Source organism: Pongo pygmaeus, chromosome 22, assembly GCF_028885625.2.
Source record: "Pongo pygmaeus isolate AG05252 chromosome 22, NHGRI_mPonPyg2-v2.0_pri, whole genome shotgun sequence".
In the NCBI taxonomy this organism is placed as follows: Eukaryota; Metazoa; Chordata; class Mammalia; order Primates; family Hominidae; genus Pongo; species Pongo pygmaeus.
In genome coordinates, this window is record NC_072395.2 from 56,591,643 (window position 1) to 56,614,179 (window position 22,537).

Genomic DNA, 22,537 nt, shown 5'->3' on the forward strand with positions numbered 1-22,537 from the left:
ACAGACAAAATCAGGGACCCTGCGCTCCCAACAACTTATAAAGTAAAATGGAAATAAAATCATGTGTCTGAAGGGGAAGCATAGGGTACCATGACAACATTTCAAAGGAAGACGAATCATGTCGAGGTAGTCAGATTAGGCAGTAACTCTGGGCCAGGGCTGTGCCCAATAATATAAAGACTTTTAAGCCGTAGTATGGTTTTGTTTAGGTTTTTGGATAATAGTGAGTTTGGGTGGGGTTTTTAGGTTTTTGTTCTTTATCCTAAAAACAAAGAGAAGCTTCTGAAGACTTACGCAGGTGAATGGCATCATCAGATTGAATTGCCACAAACTACTCAGGCTACAGCGTGTCTGAGGGACTGGAGAGTGGTAGTGAGGAGACCGCCAGGAGGAGGCAGAACACAGCAGTGGTGACAGACACAGGCTGACGATTCAGGATGCATCCATGAAGTAACACTCACAAGACTTACCAGCGGACAGGTTTCAAGGGGAGTAGTGAGGAAGAGAGACAGGTAACAAGGAAGACTCCTGGGTCTCTAGTCTGGGTGTTGATGCTCTGGGGAGACTGAGGCAGGCCAGTATAAGACAGGGGCAGGGGACGAACAGCATGAGGCAGATATGACAACAGGAAGTAAAAATTAGCTTGCACCGAGAAAGCAAAAGTCTGTCCTGGCTTCTGTCAGGCTGGAATAACAAACACAGATAAAGTCAGGTGCAAAGTTAACAGAAAATATCTCTCCAAGACAATGCAACTGTAAAGTGTCATAATGACCTCTTCTTTGAGTGACTGCTAACTTCTTATTCACTGAGAAGCTTTATTCTGTAAAATCCCAGACTCGCAGAAATTTTGTTGTTTGAAATTATACAAGTAGGAAGATCCCACTCTTGCCTGCAGGATCTAAGTCACTGTGACACAGAAAAGAACCCTACTTCCAGCTACTGCAGAGCTTCAAGTAAGGGATTTCTAGAACAATGTTCCACGTCTACTTGAACGTTGTAGTTTTCAAGGAAACGGGACCTGGGTCCACTTCACAGTCAGAATTAATATTGGTCCCTTTAGACATAGTTCTATTTTGCTTCATTTATGCTTCACCTAATACCACTCTCTCTCCAAGTCCTATAACAACTCTATCCTCTTCTTTGTTGAGATGCCCCACAGTTTCTCGGTGTTCTGGTACGGTCTTCCTCATTGCAAAGAGCCATAAACCTCACTCTGTCAGACTGTGGGTCTGTTCCTGGTAACCTTAGACTGATTAGGCTAGGGCAAACATTTAGAATTCGAAATAATCATGAAACAAGCAGGAAGAAATGCCAAGTAGGAATCAGGCACAAGGCCATGAGCTTGGAGAGTTCTGGGCTAGAGAGTAAATCCAGCAGCCATCAAGATGGTAACTGAAGCTATGAGTCTGCATGAGACTGCCTAGGGAGACACCATGGGGTGAGGCAAGAAGCGGGGCCTAGGCCTGAGCCTCAAGCCCTATTTGAAGGCTGCTAAGCAGAGAAGGCTAAATTTCAGCAAAGGGGAATAAACAGGAATTGCCAGAGAGACTACGGGAAAAAAGGTGACTCTATAGCCTGGGGAAGGCCGGGACTATGAGATAAGATCTCCCAAAGTCAGACTGTGATCAAGTGACCACAGATTTGTTTGTGGCCCTCACTCGGTTTGATTTTGGCAGGGGGACTGATCACTAAAGACACTCATGTTAACTAACTCATAAGACCCTGACGTATTTTTTAGAAAGCCAGTTTATTAATTTACAGTGAGAATATAACCAACCAGCAGGCTGCCATACACTGCTACTGGTGTATGCCTATTTACCTTCTTTTCCTGAAGATAAATGCACAAGGAATGACTAATCTCAGAAAGTTGCTGGATGAGCTTGAAATCAAAACTAGGGAAATTAGAAGTCAATGACCTGACATTTTGGCAACCAATGACACGCCATGTATCTGGCAGAGTCCCAGTGGCAAAGAGAAATCAACCCAGATGTTGAGACTTTTCTGAAAGGATCACTTACAGAGGGGAGAGAAGAGATAACGGAACCACCAACGGACAGTGAGGTACCCAGGGACTAGCAACAGCACTACAGCCACAGGAGCAGGGGGAGTGCAGCAAGAGCTAGGACTATGGAAGAGACCTCTAGACAGGAGTCTCTGTTGTGGAGGGATGCAGCTACTGCCACAAAACAGCAGCAAAGCAGGGAGAGAGCAGGAAGAAACACCCCAACCTCTCTCTCCACCCAGCAATGCCTTCCATTGGTGAGCCCCACCGGCAGCCAGCAAGGGAACCAGGAGAACCCCATCTGCAGGGATCTACCTCCCAGAGCACACCACAGGGCAGAGAAGAATGGATCCGAGGACTTCGGAGAGAATATAAACAGGACAAGGTACTGTGGATGAGAACTGTCCCTTCTAACTGGATGTGGCTGGCCCACTGACCAGATACATTTGCACATGCCAGAAACTCATATTCTTGGGGTGAGCTATCTTCTTGTCTGGACGAGTGCTACACCTACCTGGGCCCCCTGGATGCACCTTTTCTAGAGGGCACACAGTGAGGGCTAACAACCAAATGTCATGCAGTAAATTGGCCTTTACCGTCAAAGGCTGATTTAATCATGATTCGGCCTCAATCAAGCAAGTGCTGAGACAATTTCAGAATATCTCCAGGAACTTCAATAGGCTCCTAAACTGGTATTCAACATAACGGCTCAGCTCAAATCTCAAAAGTCTGAATGGACACCAGAAAGCCTAAACTTCAATCAGTTCTAGAAACTGGCTCACCCATCCACCTAGATAAGTGAACACACTTCCAGCTATCTCTACTGACAAGTAAACTCCATGCAAGGTTTCCATATGGCAAGATCCTTAACTTACACAGTGAAGTACTTAATTTTCAGAATAGAGCTTTTCAGTTATCAAAAGTATAAAATTCTTCTGCCAATGAAGAGAGTGAGAGAGAAAGAGAAGCTGTTAATAGGTGCTCAGAAAACTGACAACCAACTTACATATGTCCAAGTCACTACATTGAGGAAACCTCCCTTTCTGAGGTCATCCGACTCTCCCAAATATCATCACAAGGACTATAAGAGTACCTTAAAATTTGTTTACAATTATTTACCTAAGGTAAATCTGCTAGAACAAATTACTGTTACCACCAATGACTGCTGAAAATGAAGACTCACTTTTTTCTACAATCTTTAATTTCTGGAAGCTCTCCAGCACCTCCCCATTTAGTATTCTGGGTAAGAAGTCCCGTATTTGCATCACTTCAGTTGTCAGGCGTTCCAGGTCCTTCTTTCTGACTTTAACAAATTCCTCTTTAGTTCCCATGTGCTAAAAGAACAAGCAGATCTTATTATATTTCTCTTCACATGACAAAAAAAAAACAGCCCAAGTTAACTTGCTTTTCTTTCACACCTCTTATGTGCATCGTTGTTTCAAATCATGTCTCTACCTACTGTATGTTCTGCTATAGATACATTTTATGTATATATAAACATTTTGAAAGCTGAAGCTTCAGCCTTCAAAAAGGGAGCCAGATGTTAAAAATAACAAGGACAAACAGGCCAGGCATGGTGGCTCACACTTGAAATCCCAGGAATTTGGGAGGCCAGGAGTTCAAGACCAGTCTGAGCAACATAGAGAGACCCTGTCACTACAAAAATATGAAAATGTGCCCAGCAGGCCCGGCACAGTGGCTCATGCCTGTAATCCCAGCACTTTGGGAGGCCAAAGCGGGTGGATCACCTGAGGTCAGGAGTTCAAGACCAGCCTGACCAATATGGTGAAACTCCATCTCACTAAAAATACAAAAATTAGCCAGGTGTGGTGGCCGGCGCCAGTACTCAGCAGGCTGACACGGGAAGAAGGCTTGAGCTCAGGAGTTGGAGGCTGCAGTGAGCTATGATCGTGCCACTGCACTCCAGTCTGGGAAACAGAGCAAGACCACGAAAAAGAAAAGTCATACAAGAGCTCTATTTCTAAAACTCAAAGAAAACGCCTGCAACTTTTTATCATTGCAGCACCAAACTCATCAGGAGGAAAAGGAAGTCATCTGGTTTCCTACTGGGTTTGCCAAGCCCTCCGCCCGTGATCTCATCTACTATTCACCCCAAGCCTCCAAGATTGTCTAGATGGAAATTAAGGCACGGGAGCTAGATGACTCTCAATGCAGCACAATTAATAACGGGCGGAAGCAGGATGTGAACACGGATCTGGCCCCAGAGTCCACGTGCCTTCTCCATCGCATGCAATCAGTTACAGTTATAAAATCGATGGAGGGCAGATTCTCTCTAAGCCTGACGCTAAGTCCCGAAGCAGGGGGCCAGGGCCTTCGGAGGGGAACTGGGCTTCCACAGGGCAGAGAGAAGAGTGACCATCCATCCCACGCTCCCATGCCCGCTTTGGCGCCACTGAGTGCCCCACCGCGCGCAGCCTCACAGACCGGGTCCCCGGGTGGGTTTGGAGGCGAAGTCGCCTCCCGCCCAGGTCTCCACCCCGCTCTGGCCCAGCCCACGCTGTTAGGGGAGGAAGTCTCCAGGCTTCCCCCAAGCACGCGACAGCGGGCCGTCTCCGAGCGCACGGGGCAAGGCCCTGAGGGGAGCGAACGGCGACGGCTCAAACACGCTGGCGGCGGCCAGGGCTTCCTCACTGACCCGGCAGGCCTCCTCAGCGGCACCCGCTTCGCCCATGGCCGCTGCCGCCTCCACTCCGTTTGCCTGCGCGTCGGCGCGCCCTCTGACCCCTCACGCCAGAAAGCGCGGGAACGCGTCCACGCCGGGGGTCGGGAACGGAGAGCCGCCAGGCTCAAACCTCGCAGAATTTCCGCAGTATTCTCGGCCTAGAGAGCGAGGAGTGGCCTTGGCGAGGTCCCACTTTGGCTCTTCTGGCTTAGCCAGGGTTTTAAACTTGTTATCTGCAAAGCAGAAGGAAAGTCAGCCCCTGATGTAAGTGTCAAGTAAAATAAATTGGATGGGTCCTTTCCTGTTTGGCGAGGAATGCTACACTAAGGGGGACTGCGTTCAAACGGGCAGTCTTTGCTGGAAACCTCGCCTCCGTGGTTCGCCTTCCCTCGCTCGGATTCAGGCGCTTTTATGTTAACGGTTGAATTTTTGTGTCAACAGGCACCTCGGGAGGTTGCCCAGATAACTTAGCGGAGCAACTGAGATAACCCCCGCTACGTGTGGAGTGACCTAGTCCATTAACTTGCCCCAGCACGCCCGCTGAGTCCGCAAAATATAGGATGGCCTCGGGTTTTAGATGAACCCAAAGCTAAGATTTCTTCCCTCTCTGGAATTACCAAGCAGCCCGCCCTGCCCCACTCCCCTGGAAGCGCGCGTGCTCTCCAGGCCTCGGAACGCCTGCGCGGGCGCCCCTGCACTGGCACCAGGGCTCCGGGGTAGGGGCGCGCCGACCTGCCCAAGCCTCTGCAGGCGCTGGAGGAAGGCGAGCCCTCCACCCGCTCAACAGGCCCCAGTGCCGGCCTTTCCTTCCAGTCTCAACTCCACCCGGGGGCCCGGGGGCTCCACAGTTAAAAACTCCATGCCACGAAGATCGCAGGTGAGCTGCTGGCTCAACGGGGTGTGCTAAATGGGATTAAAGATCCTAGACCGTGGCCAGGCGCGGTGGCTCAAGCCTGTAATCCCAGCGATCAGGGAAGCCGACGTGGGAGGATTGCTTGGGCCCAGGAGTTTGAGACCAGCATGGGCAACATAGCAAGACACCGTCTCTACAAAAAAATAACAAGTAGTGGGGCGTGATGGCGCGCGCCTGTAGTCTCAGCTACTTGGGCGGTCGAGATGGGTGGATCGCTTGAGTCTGGGAGGTCGAGGCTGCAGTGAGCCAGGATCACCGCCAAGATCGCGCCACTGCATTCCAGCCTGGGCGACAGAGGGAGACCCTGTCTCAAAAACAAACAAAAAATCCTAGACCGTTTACAAACAGCCTTCTGTGTCTTCCTGCCCAAGTCCTAACCCTGGCTAACCTCGCCGTCTACAGCCTGAATTTTGGCAACCGAAAGGCAGCGCCGGCGCCACGTGCACACGGGCTGGGCGGCTCCGCCAGCTGCCAGGGCCACAGCCGCGCTCACTCCCAGAGCGCGCTGCGAGCGTCGGCGCCTTTGTGACGCCATCAGCCCGCGCGCCGCCGCCGCCTTCTGTGCAGTCGCGGCCCGGGCGGACGGTGGCTGGCTGCTCCGCAGCGCTCGGCTGGCGGCAGCGGCACCGCGGGTTGCGCGGCCGGGGATGCTCCAGCGGGCGCGATGGCCCCCGCCATGCAGCCGGCCGAGATCCAATTTGCGCAGCGGCTGGCATCCAGCGAGAAGGGCATCCGGGACCGAGCGGTGAAGAAGCTGCGCCAGTACATCAGCGTGAAGACGCAGAGGGAGACAGGTGGGCGCACGGCGGCGGTCAGCCGCGCCACATGGCGGGCCGGGGGCCGGGGCTGGGGCTGGGGCTGGGGCTAGGGCTAGGGCCCCGGCACGGAATGCGGCTTCCACGTGTTGTCGTGACACCCAGCGTGTGCTTCGGTTTCCGCGCTGCCGGAACCGCTTCTTGCTGTGTCTAGTGCCTTTTTACACTTAAGGAAACGGGTTGAGGGGGTTCCGTTACTTGTGAAAGTCACAGTAAGCGGGGAAGCTGAGAAAAGACCCACATGGGCCCGATTCCCCAGCCGGCATCTCGAATCACTGGGCTGCCCTGATTTGCCCTGGTGTCCGGTCGGTGATTGCCGCCTTCCTTTGACCAGCACCTTTACGTGACGGGGCTGCCCGAGAGAAGAGAGACAAAATCGCTACCCTCGAGGATCTATTAGTAATAAAGCAAGGAGGCAAACAGGCAAATAAAGTAGACCTTGTGTAAGTGTAGTAAAGGAAATGAAAACCAGGTAGTAGGCCGGGCGCGGTGTCTCACGCATGTAATCCCAGCACTGGGAAGCCGAGGCGGGCGGATCACCTGAGGTCGGGAGTTCGAGACCAGCTGGGCCAACATGGTGAAACGCCGGCTCTACTAAAAATACAAAATTAGCCGGGCATGGTGGTGCATGTCTGTAATCTCAGTACTCGGGAGGCTGAGGCAGGAGAATCGCTTGAACCTGGGAGGCGGAGGTTGCGGTGAGCCGAGATCGCACCATTGCACTCCAGCCTGGGCAACAAGAGCGAAACTCCGTCTCAAAAAGAAAAGGAAAGGAAAGGAAAAAGAAAACCAGATAATAGCAAAAAGGGAAGGAGGTTGCTCTTCTTGATAGGCTGTTCTGGGAAGGCCTCTCTGGGGTGATGTTCAGCTCAGATCTGAAGAGAGGTGAGCGGAAACTGCCTGTGCAGAGGCAGGAAAGAGCTTCACGTGCCCTAGGAGTGGTTTGAAAGACCAATAAGTTGGGATTGGGGGGGCGAGTGTTATGAGATGAAGCTGGAGATGTAGGCAGTGGCCAGATCACACAGGGCTTTGTAGTTCAGATTTTAACGGCACTGCTGTTGAATGATTTCATTTACCTGATCCAAAAATACTTTCTGTAAACTCTTGAGTGAGCCCATACAATATGAACTACAATGTGTGATAGAGGTTTTAAGATAAAGTTTGATTTAGTTACTGATGGTACTAATACATTTAGAATCTGCTTAAAAGAACAGATATTATCTCCCCCATCACTGACATTCTCAGTTTGTTTTATTTTTAAGAGAAATCACCAGACTACCCAAAAAAAGAAAATACACTTTCCTGGGAAGTCTGGTAGAAAAAGGAATAAAGACCAAAATTCCTGACTTTGATTCTGTTAAGAATCTCCCCAAGAGATTTTGTTTACTCTCACAGTTCCAGGTACCCCATATATGCTGGTGGTTTCTAAACCTAAATTGTTGACCCAGCCCTTTCCTACTTGCAGCTCGGATGTGCCTTGCTAGCCTGGCTTCTCTACCTGACACCTCACACTCAGGATGCCAAAAAACGTTCTGTTTTCTTTCCCCGAAAGCCTGTTCTCTGCTGCTGCTCCGCTGCCACCTGTTTTCTTTTGGTTGCTGGTTCCCACCAGCCATTCAGATTCCAGCTGGACACACGGGATTGTCCTGGACTGCTCTGTCTTCCTCATCCTCTTCCTCTGGCCCACATCCAGTGTACCCCAGTCCTCCCTCCTTCACCTCCTGATGAAATAAATTCTCTGACCGTGGGCCCTTTGTATCTCACCCAAACTTCTGCACCTGCATATTCCCTAACTGGTCTCCTTAACTTCATTTGTGTCCCCAGGAATCTGTCCTCCATAGACCAGCCCAGGGTCATCTTCCTAAAACAAATCTGATCCCACATCACCAATATTTTTTGAAATTCAGTGTCTGCAAGTCATGATCTGTCCTCAGGTGCTCTTCCTGCCTAAGCCCCGTGTGACTGCTTCATGTTCCGTCAACAGAATCGCTCATAGTTCTTGGTGTACAGCACACAATTTCTCACTTCTCTCTGCCTTTGCTTCTCCTGTTCACTCTGCAAAGAATCCCTTCTTCACTGCCAGCATTCAATTCAGTATCACTTCCTTCAAAAAGCCTCCCCTAGCATCTTGCCCTACACCTCCAGGGTTCTAAAACATCCATTGTGTCTCTGTTGTAGCACTTAGCTACATTGCTTCTTAATCATCAATGTGTCATTCTTCTCCCGAAACACTGTAAGCTTCCATCTGTTTTCTTAGCCAGAAGTGGGAGTACATGCAACCGTAAAAGGTCTTGGCCTATACAAGAGTGGAAGACCAGAGGCAATACTTATGGTGCTAAGACAGCCTAGACAGAGCCTTTTGCTCAAACCCTTTGGTGAGCCAGCCCAGGATTTGCAAATGCTGAGGTTATGCGGGGGCCTAAGACTAGTTTACACCAGTGCTCCAGAGTCCTGTCTGGTTAGTGCCTATCACATCCAGAGTGACTTGTCTTGTATATCTTGTTCACCACCACATTGCATGGAGTACAGTGGGTCTTCAAAAAATAACTCTGCAGCGTGAACGTCATGGACAGTGATAATGGAACAAGAAAACACAAGGTCTCCACCACAGCTACGCCCCATCACAATTAAAACACAAGTTTGGAAATAACTTGGCCTGACATTTGACTCCCGATGACAGGCTCAAACTTTTTTGGATCTTGTCTTAGGCATCATAAAGGAAATGTGAGATATCACTCTTCCTGAAACATAAGCTGTTCTGCAGCAACATAAATAGATAGCTTTGTAATTTTAAAAATAAATTGGAAATCTTTGTATTGCTTTAAGTAACAGAATGTCGCGCTCATGCTTTAACTGTTCAAGTTGGGTACTCACAGTCATAAAATGATCACTCTCCATGGCTTTCATTCATAAGAGCTTATTTGTCCCAATTCATTCATTCATTCATATATTTAGCAAACATTTATGGAGTGCCAACTGTGTACTATTATGTACGCTATTCTTGACACTGGGAATATAGCAGTGAACAAAACAGACAATCCCTGCCTATCTTATCAGTTCTGCAACTTTAAAAATATTGACCAAAATGGGGAGGCATCCCAAAATCAACCCGGTGACAATTTCATTTGTATCATTGCTTTCTTTTTGGCAGCATACAAAATAACAGTACATCTTATGGTTGATGCTATGTTAGATTCAGTGTAGATGATGGAGGAAATAAGTTTTTTTATAATGATGGGGTTAGGGTTCTCTCTACCCAAGAGTTATAATAAATAGGAGTTGTGGATGTTCTGACACTGGGGTGTGTTCAAGTATAACACTTTACCCCCATCTAAAATGGCTCCTGGGCTCATTGCATGGTGAGAGTAGCTGTTGGATTTGCTCATTTCAAAACTTACTGATATTTCACATGTCTACATGTCTCACTTTGATGTTTACCTCATTTGTTTTGTGTGTTTTTGTTTTTTGAGACAGAGTTTTGCTGTTTCACCCAGGCTGGAGTGCGATAGCGTGATCTCTGCTAACTGCAACCTCCACCTTCCAGTTTCAAGCAATTCTCCCACCTCACCCTCCCGAGTAGCTGGGAGCGCCCACCACCACGCCTGGCTAATTTTTGTGTTTTTAGTAGAGACAGTGTTTCACCATGTTGGCCAGGCTGGTCTTGAGCTCCTGACCTCATGATCCGCCTGCCTAGGCCTCTCAAAGTGCTGGGATTACAGGTGTGAGCCACACCGTGCCCAGCCTTTGTTTTTGTGTTTTTGAGAGACAGAGACTTGGTCTATCGCCCAGGCTGGAGTGCAGTGGCACAATCTCGGCTTATTGCAACCTCCACCTCCCAGGTTCAAGCGATTCTCCTGCCTCAGCTTCCCAAGTAGCTGGGACTACAGGCATGCACCGCCATGCCCAGCTAATTTTTGTATTTTTTTAGTAGAGACAGGGTTTCACTCTATGATGGCCAAGCTGGTCTTGAACTCCTGACCTCAGGTGATCTGCCCGCCTCGGCCTCCCAAATTGCTGGGATTACAGGAGTGAGCCACTGCCCCTGGCCTACCTCATTCATTTTGAAATAACTAAACCTATATTGTATTGTTGTAAAAACATAGTTGTATTAAGTTTAAGAAATTTAGCCCCAAGAAGAAAGAGAAGACAAGGCTGGTGAAACCAAACTGCTTCAGATAATATACTTTGCCTTTCAGAGCTTTGAAAGTAATTCAGTAATGAGCATTTCTCTCTTTTACTTTGAATACTTCAAAAATTGGTGGCTTGTTTTTATTAGATTCCTAGGTGAACACACACACACAGACATAAATGGAAAATAGATGTTTTAAGAGGGAACAAAATGGGCCGGGCGCGGTGGCTCACGCCTGTAATCCCAACACTTTGGGAGGCCGAGGCGGGTGGATCACCTGAGGTTGGGAGGCTGAGGCAGGAAAATCACCTGAACCCGGGAGGCAGAGGTTGCAGTGAACCAAGATCTCACCATTGCACTGCAGCCTGGGCAACAAGAGCAAAACTCTGTCTCAAAAAAAAAAAAGAAAAAGAAAAAAGGAAACAAAATGTAAAATGTATTCCTAGGAATAGAAAGTGAGACAATTATTATTGTAATATCTCACCAACTCAATAGTGCTTTGTTCTTACAGTGTTTCACACGTCTTGGGCTTGACCCTAACAATAAATCTTTCATATAGTATAGGTGATAGAACTGAGGCCCAAAAGTCAGTTGACAGTTTTCTGATACTGGGCCCTTGTCAGCAGGAAGCTGGGGGCTGAGCCAAGGTTTGTTTCCGTGCTACTCTGTTGCCTCCTAGAAAAGAGACAATCAGAGTATCTTTTCTCATTGTATTAGCCTGTTCTCACGCTGCTAATAAAGACACTCCAGAGACTGGGTAATTTATAAAGGAAAGAGGTTTAATGGACTTACAGTTCCACATGGCTGGGGAGGCCTCACAATCATGGCAGACAGCAAAGGAGAAGCAAAGCAAAGGCACATCATCCATGGCGGCTGGCAAGTGGGTATGTGCAGGAGAGCTCCCCTTTATAAAACCGTTAGATCTCATGAGACTTATTCACTCTCACGAGAACAGCATGAGAAAAACCCGTCCCCATGATTCAGTTACCTCCCACTGGATCCCTCCCACCACATGTGGGGATTATTACAATTCAAGGTGAGATTTGGGTGGGGACACAGCCAACCCATATAACTCACCCAGCCCACTTTGCTGCCCACTGTCCAGGGTCTATTGTCACTGTCAGAATCTACTGTTTTCCATTATGAACGCCTCTGTAGCACATCATACTGTGCCTTTGCCTGTTGTAGGTGTGGGCTATCCATAGCAGATGCTGGGCAGACCACATTGTCACTTACTGTTGGCTTGACCCAATGGTATACTTACAAAACCATCTGCAGATAAATATGCTGTTTTTAAGTGAGAAAGACCAGAATACAGAATATTATGCCATTTAGGTCACACACACAACTGTGCTTTTCTGCACTACCTGTAACTGTTCTGTAAATAAATGCACAGGAAAGATCTGGAAAGATGCACATCAGACAGGTTGCATCAGTCCCTCTGGTTCAGAGCCTGGGATTCAGGAGGCAGGGAGCAAGACAAGCTTGTGATTGTATCACTTTGATGGTGGTAAGGTTCTTTGCAATAAACCTGTTTTTATTAGTTAGGACTCTTTCAGTTGCAACTTGACAGAACATCCATGCCACGCTAGTTTTATTTTATTTTATTTATTTGTTTATTTTTTGAGATGGAGTCTTGCTCTGTCGCTCAGGCTGGAGTGCAGTGGTGCGATCTTGGCTCACTGAAACCTCCGCCTCCTGGCTTCCAGTGGAACCCTTGGTGCCATTCTCTTGGGATTAAATGAGTGCGCACTCCTAGTTCCTGTGGGATCTGACTGTTAAAGAGCCTGGCACCTTCCTCCTCTCTTGCTATGTGACATGACAAATCCCCTTCCCCTCCAGCCAAGATGGGACACTCACTGAGGTCCTCACCAGAAGCAAATGCTGGAGCCATGCTTGTACAGGCTGCAGAGCCTCGAGCCAAATAAACCTCTTAGCGTCGGGTGTTCCTTTATAGCAGCGCAACAGACTAAGACAATGATGCAACTGGAAGGGCAGGAGCATTAACCAACTTAAACACAAAAAGAAGATTTGAAGGACCCGGGTTACTGCATGGGGTCAGGCTCAGGGCACTCGTTGTCCTTGCTGGGCAGCTACATTGTGATTCCCCTCCAAGGCTCTCCACCTTCAAGCAGGGTGTGGAGGGACTCTGTGGTCTGGGTGGGGCTTACGCCACATGGAGAGGAGGCGGCTTCCGCCAATTCATCAGAATTCCCTTCGCCACAGGACAGGTTCAAGAAAAGCCAAGTGACCCTCTGCAGATAAAAATCTTCTTGCTCAGTCCTTAGGAGTCTCTAGTTCTCTCCTTACTGGACTTGAAGAGAACACACAGTTTGTACTGCTCCCAGCCACCTTGTAACACAAGTGGAGCCTGTCTGAGAATGGAGACAATCTTTGGGGCAGCAGAGGTTGCAGTGGAGAAAAACAAGGTTCTGGCACCAGCAGTTGAGCTCCTGCACAAAGTTGTGCTTCACTTTCCCCCTTAAAACTAGCATGGCAGCCAGGCGTGGTGGCTCACGCCTGTAATCCCAGCACTATGGGAAGCTGAGGCGGGCGGATCATGAGGTCAAGAGACTGAGACCATCCTGACCAACATGGCGAAACCCTGTCTCTATTAAAAACTACAAAACTTAGCTGGGTGCAGTGGCAGGTGCCTGTAATCCCAGCTACTTGGGAGGCTGAGGCAGGAGAATCGCTTGAACCCGGGCAGCAGAGGTTGCAGTGAGCCAAGATTGCACCACTGCACTCCAGCCTGGGTGACAGAGTAAAACTGTCTCAAAAAAAAAAAAAAAAAAAAAAATCCTTAATAGCATGAAATATCCAATCTGTTTAGTTTTTCTCGTCAAATGTTTTTTATGAGCAATCCAAATGAGGACCACCCACTGCATTTGGTTAATATGTCTGCCAAGACGCTCTTAAAATCTAACAGTTCTTACCCATCTTTTTCTGTACAGTTTATTTGTTGGAGGACATGGTTCATATGCCTTGTAGAGTTTCACATATTTGGGGTTTGTTGACTGCATCCCGTTGTCTCACTTACCATGTTCCTCTATCCCCTGTATTTCCTATAAACTAGTATTAATAGTTAAGATTTGACACAGTTGGGTGTTTTTTGTTGTTTTTTTTTTTTACTTTTGTAAGAATACTTCATAGGTTGGTGCAGCGTTCTTCCTGTTGGCATCACCTCTGGCATCTGATGCGTGATTATTGCCTGTGCATGTTAATGATTGGTCGGTGGGTTTGGGTGTTGATGGTCTGACACATCCACTTTCAAGTTTCTTAATATCATTTGTTTGTTTGTTTGTTTGAGAGACAGAGTTGCTCTGTTGCCCAGGTTGGAGTGCAGTGGCACGATTATAGCTTACTGCAGCCTCAAATTCCTGGGCTCAGGTCATCCTCCTACCTCAGCCCCTGAGTACTTGGGACTACAGGCACATGCCACCATGCTCTGCCAATTTTTTGGTTTTGTTGCTGGTGTCTGTGTGTGTGTTTAAGACAGGGTCTTGCTCTGTCGCCCAAGCTCCATGGAGTACAGTGTTGTAGAGACTGGGTTTTGCTGTGTTGCCCAGGCTGGTCTCAAACTCCTGAGCTCAAGTGAGCCGCCACACCTGGGTGATATCTTTTCATCTAATGTTTTAGCAGCTATTTATGATCCTTGCCCAAAGCCTTCAATTCACTGGGGATATATGTGGTCTTTGAACATGATTAAATATAAGTGCAGGTCACTGTGACCAAGAAAAAAAAAGTTACTGCAATCATGACCATAGTTGGCTCAGCTCTAGTGGGGTTTATTACTCATACCATATTTACATTATCCACGTGAGGATCCCCAGGCATGACTTGTTCATAACAAGAGGGCAAGAGAACCAGTTTGTACATCTTCTCTCCAACTGTGAAAGGAAATATACTTTAATAAACTAGTTTTATGTTAGTTCTTGATATCTTGGTTTTACATGGAAAACTATCATAAAAGAATCAAAATGCAGGCCGGGCGTGGTGGCTCATGCCAGTAATCCCAGCATTTTGGGAGGCCGAGGCCGGCAGATCACCTGAGGTCAGGAGTTCCGGACCAGCCTGGCCAACATGGTGAAACCTTGTCTCCACTAAAAATACAAAAAATTAGCCAGGCGTGGTGGCACGCGCCTATAATCCCAGCTACTCTTGAGGCTGAGGCAGGAGAATCGCTTGAACTTGGGAGGCGGAGGTTGCAGTGAGCCTAGATTGTGCCACTGCACTCCAGCCTGGGCAACAGAGCAAGACTCTATCCCAAAAAAAAAGAATCAAAATGTACCATTATAAAATTGTTGATGGGAGAAAGACCCTTAGCAAAGTGGAAATCAATACCTGTAAATTAAGGAAAACGCACTCTGATTACACTAAATAAACTTTGGTCCATTAAAAGGTCTTTCTGTCACTTTTTTTTTTTTTTTTTTTTTTTTTTTTTTGAGACGGACTCTCGCTCTGTCGCCCAGGCTGGAGTACAGTGGCGCAATCTCAGCTCACTGCAAACTCCACCTCCTGGGTTCACACCGTTCTACTGCCTCAGCCTCTGGAGTAGCTGGGACTATAGGTGCCCGCCACCACACCCGGCTAATTTTTTTTTGTATTTTTAGTAGAGACAGGGTTTCACTGTGTTAGTGAGGATGGTCTTGATCTTCTGACCTCGTGATCCACCGGCCTCGGCCTCCCAAAGTGCTGAGATTACAGGCATGAGCCACCACGCCCGGCCCTTTTTGTCACTTTTTAAGCATCTTTTGGAGTATTAAGATCACATTGATTCTAAATATTTGTTTGCATTCATCTAGTTTATAGCACTTTGTTGCTCCAAAAGATTTCTCCTAGGATCTCCTAGTAAAATTCTAATAAAGACCATTTGTAACACACATCAAGACTTGAGGATTCTGTTTGTGTTCTAATTTCATGGTCCATAGGCTTGGAAACTCCAAGAGTGTACACCTACCTTATCATTTTGTGATTCTTTATGTCAGTCAGCAAATACTTTATGACACCTGGGGTCTACTCAGGAGATCTAAGGCTGAACGAGACTGGTCACTCAGTCATAGATCATGAAGGCAGAGGTAGAGCCCTGAGTAGCTAGAGTCAGAACAAAGCCAACCCTGGTGATGCTGCAGTAAATGATCACCCTTACAGGGTGGGTGACTGACAAAGCCAACCCTGGTGATGCCGCAGTAAATGATCACTGTTACAGGGAGGGTGGCTGGGAGGCAGCCACTTTTGACCTCATACTAGGATCCTTAAAAGGTAATTTTTGCAAAAATATTCCAAAGCAACGTCAGTGTCCCCGGGCCCTTTCCTAGGCCTTTGACTTTCAGATGTACTGTTTGGAGCTCCTGTGTCCTCAGCCTGGCTGGTTTTCTGTTCCTCGGAAGTGGGGCTGCCCGTTGCTGGGGCTTCATATGACTTGAGCAAGTCCCCCGCATCTCTTGTAAGATTTGCAGTTTTACTTCACAAGACCAGCGAAAATGTCAGTGTGCAGGATGGCTGCACATGGTGGGCGGGGAGGGCCTTGATGAGGAGCTGATTTCATAAGTGGCCACTTTGTTCGGGAATTTTGTGTTGTGATGACATTTGCTTCCTCACGCTGAGGCCGGGCCACCACTGCCACCCTACCCTGTAGCTGATAAAGCTGCAGGTACAGTAGTAATTTATTTGTGTTTCTTTTATAACAATAAGGAAATGTTTGCTTCAATTTTTTAAAAAGACATGCAAACGAAAGAGAATTAAAATGTATGTGGTACTTCACCACTTTCTAAACTTGAAGAAAGGAGATGCATAGACTCTAAGACGTTTGTATTGTTTTGCCTTCCAGGAGGTTTCAGTCAGGAAGAACTTCTAAAAATCTGGAAGGGGCTCTTCTACTGCATGTGGGTGCAGGATGAACCCCTTCTACAGGTAACATGCGTTCCCTTTGTCATGCCCCTGGGTTCTTGCTGTGGATGGATAAGAGACTTGATCACTCACGCTGTGCCAGTCCCCCGATACACTGACGCACACTGACAGTCATGCTTCAAGGAGTCATTTTCGTACCTCTTGTCCATACAGAAAGGGATGCAGGGTCAACACAGTTAGGTGAATTGTCTTTTCAAATAAAAGGAAAGATGTGCATTCGTTGTCAATTTACTATTTCTCTGTAAAATTTCATAGGTTCCATGCTAGGTTTTACGTTACTTAAAGTTTCTCTCTTCTGGTAAGTTTATTTTTTGTGGTCAAGGATGGCATGACAGGAGCACTAACTAGTCAAGACCCTGTGAAACCCAGGACAAGGCAGCCGCGTCACTGGGCTTCGGGTTCCATGGAAAGCAGCGGTAGGGCTCAGCGAAAGCCTCCCTGTTAAAGCCGAGTGCGCCAGCGCAGTCACCCAAACGCGCACCAGGCTCGGTCTCTCTCTGCGGGGCCTGCTGAGCCCACCACCAAAGCCAACACTAAAGAAGTGACTTTCACTTTTTAAAAGCTTTGTTCTGACCCATGAAAGTAAATCCGATCTGCCTCTGTAGAGGGAGAGCAGGCTTGTCCAACCCCCGGCCACATGCGGCCCAAGATGGCTTCCAAAGCGGCCCAACACAAATTCGGAAACTTTCTTAGGACCTTATGAGATTTTTTTTTTAAGCTCTTCACTATTATTAGTGTTAGTGTATTCTGTGTGTGGCCCAAGACAGTTCTTCCAGTGTGGCCCAGGGAAGGCAACAGACTGGACACCCCTGAGATAGAGGAACCAGCCTTGAGGAGAAGTGCTTGCAAGTCTCTGATGCAGATGACAAGTCCTCAGGGCAAGATTTTACTTTTCTGGGTTTTAATGTGCAGCCTTGCCGCTTCTCCCATGCTGCGTAATAACTTGTTTTAATTTATTTTTATTTTACTGAACATATTTTGAGTAGGAGCAGGGCAAAATATTTTTATATTGCATTCAAAAGTAACAACCAACAGCTTTAGTGGAGGAAGAAAACCAATGGACAGAAATCTCATTTTCCCACGAAGGAAAACAGACTGGGTGCGGTGTGAGTCAGACTGATGAGGAGTGTGCTTTTCTCACGGAAACTCAGGAACAGAGGGCGTCTCCCCAGAGTAAGCCTGCTGCACCTCAGCAGGGCATGCTCTCCCAGGGACCCCTTCACCCAGGACAGAGCCCAGAAGGCTGAGTTTACCTTCACATTCCACCTTGTCTCTGAGCAAGCTGTGGGGAGGACTTTCCCATGGCGTGCAGTGAGCATCCCCAGCATCTCACCTCTGTGGGGTCTGCCCTGCTGTTTTTGTGTTTCACATCACTTCTGGGATTATGATGAAGTTTTCTTTCTTTTTTTTTTAAGAGTTTCACTCTGTTGCCCAGGCTGAAGTGCAGTGGTGCCATCATGGCTCACTACAGCCCCAACTTCTCTATTGCTCAGCTGATCCTCCTGCATCAGCCACCCGAGTAGCTGGGACTACAGGTGCACGCCTCCATGCCTGGCTAATTTTTGTATTTTTTGTAGAGACTGGGTCTCATTGTGTTGTGAGTCCAGGCGTTGAACTCCTGGACTCGAGCGATCCACCCACCTCGGCCTCCCAAAGTGCCTGGGCTCCCATTACAGGCATGAGCTGCCATGCCCAGCTTAGATGTGGGTTTTTTGGTTGTTGTTGTTGTTGTTTTGAGATGGAGTCTCGCTCTGTCACCCAGGCTGGAGTGCAATGGCATGATCTTGGCTCACTGCACCCTCTACCTCCGAGTTCAAGCAATTGTGTCTCAGCCTCCTGACTAGCTGGAACTACAGGCACATGCCACCACGCCTGACTAATTTTTGAATTTTTAGTAGACATGTAGGGAGTGCCATCTTGGTCAGGCTGGTCTTGAACTCCTGACCTCAGGTGATCCACCTGCCTCGGCCTCCCAAAGTGCTAGGATTATAGGCGTGAGCCACCGCACAAGGCCAGATATAGTTATAAAGCCAGGAATGGATAACTACTTTATTTCATCTCTAGTTCATTTGAACTGATAATTAGAGATGCTTTTTTAAACATGTAGCTTAACACAGTTCTTGCAGACATACCAAGTTAGCATAATAGTCCATCAATATTGGAAATTACACATTTGATAAAATTCAGATATTCAGATACATACTTCTTAGTGGAAGTGACAAGAGGGGCAGACCTTCCCACCAGCAGAAGTGGGAGGAGGAAGCAGGCCGTGGCACAGGCATCTCATGTTGCCCCACGATAATCCCCATGTTTCTCCCCAACCCCGCCTCTGCAGGAAGAGCTCGCCAACACCATTGCGCAGCTAGTCCATGCTGTTAACAACTCAGCGGCTCGTAAGTCCTGTTGTTTCTTCTCCTTCCTTCCAAGTTTTCCGACTTACTAGTTTAATGGGAACGCTGTGCCGGTATTGTGTAGATGTCAGGGGACAAGCCATTCCTGTTTTTAAAAGCTGTGATAAACTTAGTCATTGACTTGGTGAGAGGGCAAAGTGTCTTGGGGAGAATCAATTTGACATCTCAAAGATTTCAGAAAATGCTTTTAGAAATAACAATCCTCCAGAATCTTCAAATTCTGAGTTACTTTAACACTTGGAGCCTGGAGAGCCAGATGCAGGGTCCACGGTGACTTCTGGATGCCAGGTTCGTCTTCCCCAAGAGCAGAGCCGTCATTGGTAATAAATAAATACATAGAAGACACCACCGGTCGCAGACTATGAAGTAACTCCTCTCAACCATAGAGAAAAGAAATTAGTTAGGGTGCTTCTGCGTCAGGCGTTGATTGCTTGCAAAGGAAGAAAAAGGCAGCAGACTTCGTTTGTTCTGCTTAGTGCTCTTCAGAAAACCATCCTAATGATTTCAACAACCCCCAGTGGTGCTCTGAATATTAGCTGACTCATATTGAACAAAATTCTACATATGATGTATAATAGATTTGCAAAGATGAAAAAGGAATTGTGCAAAAAGAAATAAAGCCAAAAAATCAACAAAAATTGTTTTTGAATAAAAAAGTGCTAGTTCTGTGGGTCAGAAGAGAAAAATTCAGTGTTTTGTACTGTAGCTCACCCAGATGACACCTATAATCAGACAAAAATATGAGTTTCTATATGGATTATATAAGTGTCAGAATTAATGGTTTTGAACTGATTGTTAGGTACCAATGCAGTAGGAAGAGTTACTAGAAGTGGAACAAGGAGTCTTTTGATTTTAAAAGAAATGTGGCTTTGCAATGGATAAAAGAAAAATGCTCCAGAGAGCATTCAAATCTGACATTACAATGTTGCCAGCCCTTCCTATTATTCTGTTTTTATTTAAATGCAAAAGATCAAGGCCAGGCGTGGTGGCTCATGCCTATAATCCCAGCACTTTGGGAGGCCAAGTTGGGTGGAACACCTGAGGTCAGGAGTTTGAGACCAGCCTGGCCAACATGGTTAAACCCCGTCTTTACTAAAAATACAAAAATTAGCCGGGTGTGGTGGTGCGCACCTGTAATCCCAGCTACTCGGGAGGCTGAGGCAGGAGAATCACTTGAACCCAGGAGGCAGAGGTTGCAATGAGCTGAGATCGCACCATTGCACTCCAGCCTGGGCCACAGAGTGGGACCCCGTCTCAAAAAAAAAAAAAAAAAAAGTAAAAGATCTGCACAGTCCAAGTGATGTTTAATATTTAATAAATAAGTGTAAAAGAAATGATTGAGTATATTTAATTATGAAACATTTTCTAGCTGCCCAAGAATTACTGAGAAAAGTGAATAATAAATAACGCTAGTTTGTTCCTCTTCACTATTTTCTTGCTATATGGTAGTATGTTGATGTGGAAGCCAAGTATTTAGAGCCTTTTGTTCACTGCAGAACACCTGTTCATTCAGACCTTTTGGCAAACCATGAATCGAGAATGGAAAGGAATAGACAGGTTACGCCTGGACAAATACTATATGGTAAGATCTGCCACAGTTACTTCAAAAACTCCTGGGAAGAAAAGAATGTCCTTTATCTTAAAAACAATGGAAAGGTTTATTTGTGAAGCAAAACAAGCCACAGGCTTAGTGTGAAGGAAGAATTTGAATGTGTCCTGGAAAGCTTCTCTGTTTTAGCTTTCACAGCTCTTAAGGATGAGTTTGGGGAGCATTAGTGAATACGTTGGGTATTTTTTGAGACAGAGTCTCTCTTGCTCTGTTCCCCAGGTTGGAGTGCAGTGGTGCGATCTCAGCTCACTGCGACCTCCGCCTCCTGGGTTCAAGTGATTCTCATGCCTCGGCCTCCTGAGTAGCTGGGACTATAGATGCGCACCACCACGCCTGGCTAATTTTTGTATTTTTAGTAGAGATGAGGGTTTGCCATGTTGGCCAGGGTGGTCTTGAACTCCTGGCCTCAAATGATCTGCCACCTCAGCCTCCCAAAATGCTGGGGTTACAGGCATGAGCCACTGCTCTTGGCTGTGAATATGTTTTTTGATCTAGAAGTTAAATATGACTGTTGTGAATATTTTTTTACTTTTGGGATCCAGGCCATAACAATTTCATTGGTCCCGTCATTCTGCTGAGCTGATTAATATTTCTTACCTTTCCTTTTTTTTTTTTTTTTTTTAAACAAAAATTGCCTTTCTTTAGCTGATTCGTCTGGTCCTGAGGCAGTCCTTTGAAGTCTTGAAGCGAAATGGCTGGGAAGAAAGGTCAGTAAACCATTTGAGTTAGCATGTGGTAGTCTTAAAACTTAAAAGGTAGTAGAGTGTTTGTCAAGTTTTCTGAACTTGTAGAGTACCATGAGAAGCTCAATACATCGTTACCTATAGAGAATTGAAATCCAGTAGAAGGCATAAAACAGTTAAGTATATATGACAATTAACATTTTATACTGATTTAAGTGATTGCTTTTTTCCTTGTAAAATGATTTCAGCCTCTCATTGATTGTTATGCTGTGTAGGTACTAGACGGAGTATTTTTGTTTCTCTTTGGGAAGTGGGAAGTGTTGGCATACTGTCGTTCACAGAAGCATGTGTTTGGTTCTTTAGCCGAATCAAGGTTTTCTTGGATGTCCTGATGAAGGAGATCCTGTGTCCTGAGAGTCAGTCTCCTAATGGAGTGAGATTCCACTTCATTGATATTTACCTGGATGAACTCTCCAAAGTCGGGGGGAAGGAGGTAAGCAGCTGCCGACAGGCTGCCCATGGGGTGAGGGGGCCGCCAGTGTTTGCAGCAGTCGCCAGTGAAGTGCTGTGGGATGGCCCTTCGCATGACCAGCGACTGTAGCAGCGTGAGTTGCTTCAGTCCTGTCTGGGAATGTGTCCTAAGCAGCTGGTGGGATGGGATTTGTGCACTGAGGATGTACATGACAGTCTTACCTGTAAAATGGAATTGAAAGCAACCTGCAGACTCCAATAGAGAACTCACTAACACGGGGGAGTGCTCAGGATCTAGGGAGCTTTATAAAGCGGCAGGAAAAGCTATGCAAATGGTAGACATTTTTAAGGTATATACTCATAAATAGACAAAAGGCTGGAAAGGAAACATACATTTTTTAGTATGCAAATGATTCTCTGAATGTGGGAATGTGCACAGATTTTACTTTTCTTTCACAGATGTTTTGTAGGGAACATGTATTTTTTTGATTAAAGGAAAATATGTTATATTCAAAACAATAATTCTTTTGTCTCACACTTGGAGGCCCCTGTTACCCCTCTTGTAGAGGAAGTATACGTATGTCCTGTATCAGGTTTGTCCAGCCCGCGGCCTGAGAGCTGCGGGGGCCCCAGGGCAGCTTTGAATGTGGCCCAACACAAATTCATAAACTTTCTTAAAATATTATGAGATTTTTTTTTTTGCATTTTATTTTATTTTATTTTATTTTTAGCTCATCAGCTGTTGTTAGTGTTTGTGTATTTTAGGTGTGGCCCAAGACAGTTCTTCTTCCAGTGTGACTTGGGGAAGTCACAAGATTGGACACCCTTGTTGTATATGTTGGGCGTATAGGATAGTGCAGGTCGGGCTGGGTGGCTTTCTCCAGCTACTGCACTAAGATACCAAGTAGCTG

At 46.7% G+C, this 22,537-nt stretch overlaps 2 protein-coding genes across 4 annotated transcripts in view; one reads left to right on the forward strand and one right to left on the reverse strand.

Annotated features, from left to right (window-relative positions):
* HSF2BP (heat shock transcription factor 2 binding protein) overlaps positions 1-6,115 on the reverse strand; it is a 127,514-nt gene extending 121,399 nt beyond the window's left edge. For 2 of the 3 annotated variants that reach the window (XM_054468924.2, XM_054468923.2), the window contains exons 1-3: positions 5,987-6,115; positions 4,659-4,918; positions 3,186-3,336 (exon numbers count right to left, since the gene is read on the reverse strand). In XM_054468924.2, coding sequence (XP_054324899.1) covers positions 3,186-3,336; positions 4,659-4,694 — 187 coding nt within the window. In that variant the 5' untranslated portion in view covers positions 4,695-4,918; positions 5,987-6,115. Of the gene's footprint in view, positions 1-3,185; positions 3,337-4,658; positions 4,919-5,417 lie in introns of all 3 variants that reach the window. The other variant, XM_054468925.2, reaches the window with a different exon arrangement.
* The window catches only part of RRP1B (ribosomal RNA processing 1B), a 35,159-nt gene continuing 18,667 nt past the window's right edge, over positions 6,046-22,537 (forward strand). Inside the window, exons 1-6 of the mRNA XM_054468921.2 lie at positions 6,046-6,392; positions 16,373-16,455; positions 18,788-18,845; positions 20,360-20,445; positions 21,118-21,179; positions 21,519-21,648. Of these exons, the coding sequence (XP_054324896.1) occupies positions 6,263-6,392; positions 16,373-16,455; positions 18,788-18,845; positions 20,360-20,445; positions 21,118-21,179; positions 21,519-21,648 (549 nt within the window). The 5' untranslated portion in view covers positions 6,046-6,262. The remainder of the gene's footprint in view (positions 6,393-16,372; positions 16,456-18,787; positions 18,846-20,359; positions 20,446-21,117; positions 21,180-21,518; positions 21,649-22,537) is intronic.